At 39.6% G+C, this 11021-nt stretch overlaps 1 protein-coding gene across 1 annotated transcript in view; it reads right to left on the minus strand.

The window, feature by feature from the left end:
* Positions 1-11021, minus strand: part of CENPN (centromere protein N) — a 27784-nt gene that overhangs the window by 3904 nt on the left and 12859 nt on the right. Inside the window, exons 3-7 of the mRNA XM_008586321.1 lie at positions 9632-9677; positions 6396-6455; positions 2813-3066; positions 1745-1808; positions 371-483 (exon numbers count right to left, since the gene is read on the minus strand). Coding sequence (XP_008584543.1) covers positions 371-483; positions 1745-1808; positions 2813-3066; positions 6396-6455; positions 9632-9677 — 537 coding nt within the window. The remainder of the gene's footprint in view (positions 1-370; positions 484-1744; positions 1809-2812; positions 3067-6395; positions 6456-9631; positions 9678-11021) is intronic.

Raw genomic sequence — 11021 nt, forward strand, 5'->3', positions numbered from 1 at the left:
CAGCCAGTGAGCGCCAACCGGTCTGCATATGGGAGCCGAACCCTCGGCGGGAGTGCCGCCGCGCTTCCCAAGCGGTGCACTGTAGCAGTGCGCCACCGGGCCGGCCCCGATTCTTTACCACTTTTAAAGTTATTGTTCTTTTCTGGGGCCAGCCCGTGGCTCACTCAGGAGAGTGTGGTGCTGATAACACCAAGGCCGCGGGTTCGGATCCCATATAGGGATGGCCGGTTGCTCACTTTGGTGAGCGTGGTTCTGACAACACCAATCCAAGGGTTAAGATCCCCTTACCGGTCATCTTTAAAAAAAAAAAGTTATTGTTCTTTTCAAAAATGTTGATAACTTATAGTTAATGTTTATTGCAGTGTCCTACCTTATATTGTGCAAATTCCAGTTGTGGTTGAGGATAGTCTCCAAAAGTTTCTTGAGTTATTCTTTGGACTCTCTCTTTTTCTAATATGTTTTCATGAATGATCCTTGAATCCACTACAGGTGGAAGATTTCAAATGAAATTAGCCATTAGGAAGTATTTCATCCTTAAAGTATCTTTTCATTCCTAACCTTTCAAAATGTTTGTATAATTTAAAAATAATGTTTACTGTTTGTTCTTTTGATTGTAACAATTCCTTATTGTAGAAAAGCTAGAAAGTGCAGGCTGATAAAAGGAAAATAAAAATCACCCATAATTCTACCACCCAGAGATAAGCACTGTTAACATTTAAATTTATATTTCTGTCTATCTCTTTTAACAGTGAATAAAAGTAAAGATGCATACATACAGATGTGTATTTTTTAAACTGGGAGTATAAATACACATATCCTGCTTTCTTAACATAAAATCAACAGCAGTTCCTCTGCCGCTGGAAAGTCATAAAAATGTTTAGTTCATAACAGCTGTATTGTTTTATTTCATTGCCAAATCACTGCTGATAACGAAAGTTTTTATGTTTTATAAATTTATATTGTACCCCACCACTTTCTGAACTTTCTGGTCTACTTTAGTAGTTTTATATTCTATTCTCCTGGGTTTTCTAGAAGAGACTCGTGTCATTTGTGAGCAGCGGTAGTTACAATTCTGATCATTCAAGCAGTTTATCCAGCCCATTGCGAGTGTGGGCTCCAGACTCAGACATACCCGGATTTCACTCTGGCTTTGCAGCTTCCTAACTGTGTGACTTTGCCTAGAGTTACCAAACCTCTGTGAAACCCAGTTCCTGAAGAATAGCACTTATTCATGGGACCACCGAGAAGATTAAGGAAATACATATAAATGTCTTAGTATGGTGCTTGTCACAAAAGAAATGCTCAACAACTATTAGCTAATTTTTGTTTTTGTTGTAATTGTTATTAGATTCATTCTAGTAAATTCTATTTTTTCCCCCCAAATATTTTATTTAAATATTATACTACGTTACCTAGCATTTGGAATACATTTCTCATGTTGACATAAGAAACAAAATAATTAATTTAGTTATGGTAAAAAAAAAAACCCCAAAACCACAAAACTATATATATCTCAATCAGATCATGCAATGTCTTTAAATAGGCTACTGCATTGCAGCATTCTAGTAAATTCCAAAGGTAGCTTAGCTTTCCGCCTTCAACAGATATTTAATTTTTAGTTTTTCTGAAAGCAGTAAATAGTTTTGAATCGGGATCCTAGTACATATGTATTTTACCAAGTGACAGAAATCTAAAAGGACATGATGCATTTCCAAGTTTCAGTTTTATCTTGAAACACACATACTATTTATATTTAGCCCAAGGCTTCTTTCCTGTAGAGGTGTTGTAGAGTTGTGCATTTCAAAGGTCTAGGAAAAAACACTGAGGGTTGCGATCCGTTGCCGGACACGAAAAAAGACAAAAAGGAAAAAAAAAATGCAGTTTAGAAAAGCTTCTTGTTATTTGGGAAACAAGTTAGAAGACTGAAACAATTACTAGAATAAGATATTTACCTGGATTTGGAGGGTAGAGATAAGTTTGCCTTAAGATACACAATAGAAATGAACATTAGCCTTTGGGGTAATGTTTAAATTACCTGTGGGAGGGTGTTCACCTGGCTGTAAATGGATGAATGAACACTATGTATCATGGAGAAAGATATCCCAAATGTAAAGAAGTACAGTGTTAAAGGGAAATAGAAGCGAGCAGCGGTCCTTCTATTGTTTCAATAAACAACCAAGGAACTTCAATGACAAGCAAGGACACCCACTGGGATCCTATACCTCGCTTGGTCCACAACACTGTAGTAGACAAAGGCTACATCTTATGTCAAAGTAGTCCTTTTGTGTACAGAATGTGGGGAAAATGGTTACAAATGAAAATAATGTTCATTAATAGGCAAATTATAAGTCATAAAAAAGCAATGAGGTATATTCATATGTAACCACATGGAAATGTTTTGTTAAGTTCAAAAAGCAAATTACAGAACCATACGTACGGCCCTGGCTTTTGTAATAAAACATCTGAAAGGAAATAGCAAACTTTAAGAATAGTTATTTTGGGTGACTGGGGTAGGGAAAAGGGATATGAAGTTTTGGAGACTAACTTTTTATCTTTAGAGACTTCTGAATTGGTTGTTTTTTACATTAAGCATGCATTACTTCTAGATTAAAAACAACAAAAATTAGCTTCAAACTAAGATCTTTTGCCATTTTCCTGCTTGTAGGTAACAATTCTCTCTGCTCCTTATTTTAGGAAAACAAGAATTAAATGTGGTATTTTATATCAAATGCTTATTGATCAGTTTAAACCTACGTAGACCTTTGAGATAAGGATAATAAAATATTATAACTTCTAATAATTTGTTTCATACCTGACCCAGAAGTGGTATATTGCTCCTTAGGCTGGAGAAAGAAGCGAAGGCATATGGAGTCTGGGGATAATACACCACATAAGTAGGTTTGTACTGTTTCGGCTTTGTATACTGTGTTCCCCAGGCAATTCGAATCCAGACTGCATTCTCCTCAGTGTCTCTGAAGCTGACCATCATATCTTCTAATGCTCTCTGAAGAATTTTCTTAAATGAACTTTTAAATTGTTTTCTATCAAAAAGGTCAACGTCTTGACCTGGCCCTTTACTCATCTGAAAAACATCCCAAACTTTCTGGCGCCAATGAGGGCCGTGTCATTGAGACTTGCATGCTTTTCCTCACAGAGCAGAATCAAGTGCTGAATGGGAGACTCTTTGTCCTTCTGGAACTTTACAGTCTGCAGTCGATTTTCGGATTAAAAATCTTATGCTTTCAGGATTGTCATTATTTCAGTCTTGGGGATTTTCAAGATGTTCCTCCTGATAAACTCGGCAACTGTCTCTTCTGTTTCTTTGGCACGGCCCTCATCACCAAACAATCTTACTCCAGTGTGCCAAACATCCCCGCGGGTAGGCTCACACCCCTGCCTTTGGCCTCTGGAGCTAGGTTGATGAGGTTTGACACTGGTTCACACGGTCACATGAGGGAGAACCCCGCACCTGGCTACTGCATGGGGGCCTTGTCCATCTCCTGGTCTTGCCCGGGAAGCCCATTCAGCATGAAAGGAGCAATTGGAAGCTGCAATTAGAGGCACGTGAATCAGAGATTCCTTCCCTTTACATATTTTGACTCATTTGCCATTGATTTGAGCTTGATTCTTTATTTACGTCTCCATCGTTCTGAAACGGATTTCAAAAGGAATGGGAGAAGTGGGCGGGGAGATGGAAGCTTCTCTTTTCTGGACAATTAGCTAGGATTGCTGACTGGAGGTTGATTTTACCCTTGGGTAATTGTGTGGCCCCCTTCATTTTGCTGCCCCTAATAACATTAATTATGATTTTAGCTGCTGATATTTGGTTTGTCGCCTGTAATGAGGAGGAATCGTGTGATGATTCCGAGGCAGCAAACATGGCAGTGCCATTTGAATATTAGAAGCTGAGAGCTGCTTGAATGGGATTCCTAGTGTGGAGTGTGGCTTTCCCACTGTACAACCCTCACTGTGCCTCCTTTCAACGCCGCCGCGCTTCCCAAGCGGCGCACTATCCAGTGCGCCACCGGGCCGGCCCAAAAGATTTGTTTTCTAATTAAAATCTCATTGTGGCACCAACTGGAGGTACTTTTTGAGGGTAAACAATGTGACTATAATCTTGTATACAGGTTGAGACCTGGTGGTCTTTTCCCCTTCTTTTCATGACAGTGTTCTGGGGAATCTTTGGGAAATCATTTTGTGATTGTTTTATAAAGATGCATTTATGCTTTGCAAAGTCTTTTGGAAGAAAAAAATTTTTAAAAGCTGTAATCAGGATTTGACATCAATATTTTTCAATAATTTCTTGGGCTTGTCCTGAAAACTGTGTTCCTCCACCTGTAAGAGTTTATAAGGAGTTTAAGGCAGCCTTACAGGAGATACCTGTTTTACAATGAAGCCTTTTTAGCATCTAGCACAGACCCAGCATGCACTATAAAGTTTAATAGTAAGATTTCTATGTAGGAATGGGCTTAAAAATATACTAATCCTGGGCCAGCCCGTGGCTTACTCGGGAGAGTGTGGTGCTGATAACACCAAGGCCAGGGGTTCGGATTCCTATACAGGGATGGCCGGTTAGCTGACTTCGGAGAGCGTGGTGCTGACACCACCAAGTTTTTTCTTATTTTCTTTTTGCTCCTCTGATTGAATGATTTCATATTAGCTCACCGATTCTTTCCTCCATTTGGTCGAGTCTGCTGTGGGAGCTTTCTATCAAGTTTTTCAATTCAGACAATGTATTCTTTATTTCTATAATTGCTATTTGTGTTTTTGTTAATTGATTGTATTCCTTTGTCAATTTCTTTTTTTTTTTTTTAAAAGATGACCGGTAAGGGGATCTTAACCCTTGACTTGGTGTTGTCAGCACCACGCTCAGCCAGTGAGCGAACCGGCCATCCCTATATGGGATCCGAACCCGGGGCCTTGGTGTTATCAGCACCGCACTCTCCCGAGTGAGCCACGGGCCGGCCCTAAAAACTATTCTAAAGGAATGTTATATGGCAGGAATACAGGAAGTTTTACTTGGTTTCCATTTCATGGATAAAATATAGGCCTTTCAAAACTTTTAAATATGATTGTCAATTGGTCCAGAATTTATTTATTTTTTTGGCAGCTGGCCGGTATAGGGATCTGAACCTGTGACCGTGGTGTTATAAGGCTGCACTCTAACTAGCTGAGCTAACTAGCCAGCCCCAAGAAGTCCAGAAATTAACAGCCTGCTCTTAAATAATCAGCTTACCCCTTACTCAGCTTCCCCTTGAAGCTGTTGGCAGGTGAACTTGGCTTGCCCACCTCTCTTTATTTCCTCCCTCTCAGATCTTACTCCAGGAAAAGCAGGTTGTTATGGTGGCTGCTAGCACTAGCAAACTCTGCCCATACTTTTATCTAGCTCTTTTCCAAATTCTCTCAGCGCAAAAGACAAGGAACTCTCCCCAACCTGAAGCATGGAGGCACAGGGCTACTTGACTTTCCTCAGCAAGCAGCACAGAGCTTGGCCCCATCAGGTGCTCAGTGGGCTTCTGGCTTGAATAGAAGAGGGTCTTACTCTGAATAGCTTCTTTGTTCCACATCACAAAAGCAAAAATGCTTCCAGTGCTCCAGAGCTGCACTGCCTGATACTGGAGCCACTAGCCGCATGTGACTATTTAACTTAAATGCACTAAAGTTAAATAAGATTAAAGATTCAGTTCCTCAGTTATACTAGTCACATCTCAAGTGCTCAGCAGCCACATGTGTAGTGGACTCTGCCGGTACAGAATACTTCTATCATTGCAGAGAGTTCTACTGGACAGGCTACTTTTGAGAAGGAAGCATCAGGCCCTGAATGGACAGGTGAGAAGAGAGGGAAGGTTTTAATAATATTTAGAGTTTGTCTTTGATATGGAATAGAATAGTTTGGAATCTTACTAACTGAACTTCTTACAAATACAAAAACACAAGATAGTAGCAAATTTTAAGTGCACAGATGTCATCAAATTGAATTTCATGGAAATTCAGGTATATTTTATTCTTACATTTTTTAGTGCTCTCTGGAGAATTTTCTTAAATGCAGTTTTAAATTGTTTCATATCAAAAAGGTCAATGTCTTCACCTGCCAAAGAGAAAAGAAAAAGAGAAGTTAAGGCAGCTACAATGTCTTCAATTAACACATTTGCAAAGAACCCTGAAGCTAAGTATTATTGTGTAACCCCTGAGCAATGATCAAATCACACAAATGCTACTAGTGCCTCTGACACGGCACCACAAAATATATTTTTCATTTTCCATATATAACTAATAAATAATCACCTATTTTGGAAGAAATAGATTTAAGAGGAATATACTGCCATTCACTTTTAAATTGCCAAAATATCAAATATCAAAATATCAAATGTTCAATGTAAAATGGAAAATATTACCTGGTTCTTTACTCATCTGAAAAACATTCCAAACTTTCTGGTGCCGATGAACTTGAGTATCTGAGAGAGGGAGGAAGGGCTTCCTACTTAGTATTAAATAGCAGAACTTTGAAGTAATGTGCTTAAAAATACATATTTTTAATAATATAAAACTGACTGAGGAAAATAACAATAATTCAAAAATTAGGTTATTTTTATTCAAAATGTAAACTTTATATGAATTAAATTTACTTCAGACAAATAAAACAAAATATAATTATTCAATTCAGCCAACCTAGACAACACAGTTCAGTTTCAGCATGTTTTCTTATCTTAGCCTATTCCTCCTGTTTCCACACAGGTCTGCTCCATTGAGTGCTGTGCTTATCTGGCATGACAGGGAACGGTGTTCTGCACGTGACTGACACTCACCCCACTGGTCCCTCTGCCTGGAGTCTCTTTGACTTAGGCCCTTACACACCTTGTTCCTCACCTCATTCTGCTCTCTACTTGGAGGCCGTCAACTCAGAGTGGCCTACCTTGATCACCCTACCTAAATCACCCTGCTTCAGTTTCAGTACTTTCAGGTAGGACTCATTGCTACCTGACATCACATTACGTATCTGGATGTTCACCTGCTTACTGCCTGTCTCCCCACCTAGATTCTCGTGGAAATGAGGGACTTGTTCATTGTTGTAGTCGCAGTCTGACTTAACTGCCTCCTATAAAGCAAGCTCTCAGTATATGTTTGACAAATGAATAAATGCATGATATAGCAGATACCCTTCAGGAGTTACAAACTTAAGAGCATCTTGGAGTAGAAATAGGCCTAGGAAGCTCAATTAGGAAGTTAGCAAGTTCAACTCTACTTCATCATCCTCCTGGCTTAAAACTGTCCTGCACTGACCTCTGTCTGTCCCTGGGCTGATCTTCATCTACATGTACTGACCTCTGTCTGTCCCTGGGCTGATCTTCATCTACATGTACTGACCTCTGTCTGCCTGCGCTGACTTCCATCTGTGTCTCTGGACCTCAGACCAGGTTTTCAATATCCCATAAAAAGCGGCTACTGGCCCCAATATTCAAGGGCAACTTGCCATGCTTTCTGCACTTATTACCTTTCTTGTCCTTCCTTAGGTTCAGTATCTTTCCTTTTTTTGGTGCTTGGGTGATTGTTACCCCGCCTCCACTACCATTTATGGCAAAGGGCCTGACAATTCTTCATTGATTATCTGGTTTTGTCTAAAGCAAGTGTAAGCAGGCACAGCATGATGCCTGCTCAAGAGACAGCATCCAAAGGTTTTTTTTTTTTTTTTCCCTGATACTTTCTTCCTTGGTTCTGTTTCAGAGTTGAGATGACCTGCTAATTGGTCTCTGAATAAGGTTGGTATGACAATAACAGAAATTAAAATTTTTATTGTCAATAATTCCATTAAACATAAATATTTAAAAGTTAATGAAATAAATGTCAAGGTCTTTGAAGACATTTATGACCTCAAATAGGACACATCTTAGACTAGCCCATGACCTTTGTGACACATGTGGTTCCCCATCTTATCAGGGGCTCTACTTTTGTTCTAGTCGCATGTACAGACACGGGAGTCATGTGTACTCCTCCCACTCACGGCCCCTGACCACACCATGAACAAGTCCCTTCACTTTCAATCCTTATATTCCTTGGCCCTACCCATTTCTCTCCATCTCCCTTCCCACCATTTCACCCAGGCTATTGTCTTCTCTCGCTTGGACCTCTCCATGAGATTCTGGTAGGTCTCTCCCCATCCTTCCTTTCTGCACTGTAACCAGAGCAATCTTTCAAAAAACAAGCACTCAATACTTTCCTGCTCATATCCTTCAAAGGCTGTGCACTGTTCCTAGCAAAAAGACTGAAATCAGCCCAGTGCCCTCTAGGTCTCTGTATTGTGGTCCCCCAGCCTCCCACAAACTTCATTTAGCTTACCCCTCCTCCTGCAGCACTGAGCTTCCACTACCCGCCTTCCCTCTGCTCCTGGGTATACCCCCTCCCACTCATGCATGCCATGCCCTTTGCCCCTCCTGCTCCTTAACCTCTCTTCTCCCCTTTTCCTGGTTAATGCAAACTTATGCTTTGGATCTCAGCTCAAATGCCATCTCAGTAAGTCTTTCCTAAACCCCCACAGTACAGCAGTCCCATCACGCTCCCATAGACCCTTCTTTATTTCTTTCCTTCACAGCATTCATTACCATGTGCAAGCATGCACTTGTGTGATTAACTGACAAACCTCTCTCCTCAAGTACACTGTGACCTCTAAGGGAGTATGGGTCACCTGTTTCACTCACCAGTGACTAGCACACTGGCTGGCACATAGTGGGTACTTAATGAACATTTGAATGTATGTGTGAGAAATGGGAACTCTATGGATCCACTTTTTATGGCTTAGACAGAATCCAATCACTGAGAATGACACAAACGAAATCAAAGGCAGATGCTCTGAATAAATTCAGTGATGTCACAGTTGAAGCAAAGTTTAATAAAGATTTTTGTTACACTTCTGGGTCATAGAAGGCAGTTAATATATAATGATAACAATTAATTAATAAATACCAGGCTCTGTTCAAAGTATTTAACGTGTACTCTTATTTAATCCTCACCATAACATTATGCAATATTATCAATATTATACAGATTTGTCAAATGACAATACTGTACAGTGAGGCACAGTGATGTTAACTGCCTTGCCCCAGGGTTCACAGGGAGGAATGAGAAAGCATGAAACAAACCCAAGAAACCTGGCCCTAGGGTCTGTGTTCTTAGCCCCTACACTATGTTGCCTCCTGATGAAAAAAACAGATGTACTGGAAAAATACCCAGGAAAACAGGACACAGTGAGAAAAAAAATCAAAGAAATGGAAGGGAGGAGAGGTGAGAAACTATAATAACAAATTCTCAGAAATATATTTTCAAGTTCTATAACAGTAATAATACAAAGCCAAAACAAATATTTATTATGTGCATATTATCTGCCAGTTACTGTGCTGAGAGCTTTTCAACCACTGTCTCTTTAATACTCACAACACTCCTGTGAAGTAGGTACTATTATTATCTCCATTGCATTTAGGAGAAGTCAGGCTTATGTGGCAAAGGACACAAGACTGGTAAGTGACAGAGTTGGGATTTGACACCAGGTCTCCTGGACTCTAAAATCTGAGTCCTGACATAAAAAATTGCCTCTGATGAAACTGATGGATTAAATATAAATACAATCACCAAAACTTACAAATCATGTCTAAAAGGGCCACGTCGTTGAAACTTGCATGCTTTTCCTGAAAGAGAGGATATGCTATTTAGTAACTGTGGCAATAGGTTTAGTTCTTCCCCATTTAAAGCACTTTTTAGGATTGGTTAGAATAGTCTATTAGCACTCTCTCAATCCTTTACTGACAACCTGTATCCAATCTATATTCTCCTGTTAACTAAAAAATATACACTCTGATTCAGGTCTCAGTCCAGGCACTCACAACTGTTCTCCCACAATCTCCCTTCTTTATCACTTTTCACTTTTTGTTTTAAGAATAGTCAACTTTATGAGGTATAATTAACATATATTAAACTGCACATATTTAAAGTGTAAGATCCGATAAGTTTTGACTTGCAGATATACCCATGAAATCATCATCACAATCAAGACAGTGAACATATCCACCAGCCCCCCAAATATTCTTGTGCTGCTTTATTATCCTCCCATTCCACCGTTCTCAGTCCCCACCTTTTCCCTCCCAAACGCTGGTCCTGAGGCAACAACTGATCTGCTTTTGGTCACTGCAGATTTGTTTGCATTTTCTAGTTTTATATGAATGTTATTGTAAATATGTACTTTTTTTTGGTCTGGCTTCTTTTACTCTGCATAATTATTTTAATATCCATCCATATTTTTACATCAATGAATAGTCCATTCTTTTTTATTGCAGAGTAGTAGTCCATTGTGTGGATACATCACAATTTGTTTATTCATTTATCTGCTCATGGAATTTGGGCTGTGTCCAGTTTTGGGTTATTATGAATAGTGTTGCTAGGAACATTAGTGTACATGTCTGTTTGGACATGTTTTCATTTCTCTTGGGTAAATGCCTAGGAGTGGAATGACTGAATCATATGGTAGGCTTACACTTTAACTTTTTAAGAAAGAGTCAAGCTGATTTCCAAAGTGGCTGTGTCCGTTTTACATTCCCACCAGCAGTGTATGAGAGTTCCAGTTTCTCCACATCCCAGCTACTTCTAGGTACAGTCAGTCTTTTAAATTGTAACCATTCTAATAAGTGTGTTGGGATATCTTATTGTGGTTTTAATTTGTATTTTTCTAATGACTAATGATTTTGAGCATCTTTTCATGTGTGTATTTGCCATCCTTATATATTTTGGGGGGAAGCGTGTGTTCAGTCAAATCTTTTGCCCATTTTTTTTATTGGGTTGTTTTCTTATTATTGAATATTGGGAATTTTTTATATATTCTAGATACAAGTCTTTTATCAGATGATGATTTGGAAATAGTTTCTACCAGTCTGTGGCTTGTATTTTCATTTACTTAACAGTATCTTTCGGGGCCGGCCCGGTGGCGCACTGCTACAGTGCGCTGCTTGGGAGCGTGGCGGCGCTCCCGCCGAGGGTTC

Source organism: Galeopterus variegatus, unplaced genomic scaffold (assembly GCF_000696425.1).
Source record: "Galeopterus variegatus unplaced genomic scaffold, G_variegatus-3.0.2 Scaffold3932, whole genome shotgun sequence".
Classification (NCBI taxonomy): Eukaryota; Metazoa; Chordata; class Mammalia; order Dermoptera; family Cynocephalidae; genus Galeopterus; species Galeopterus variegatus.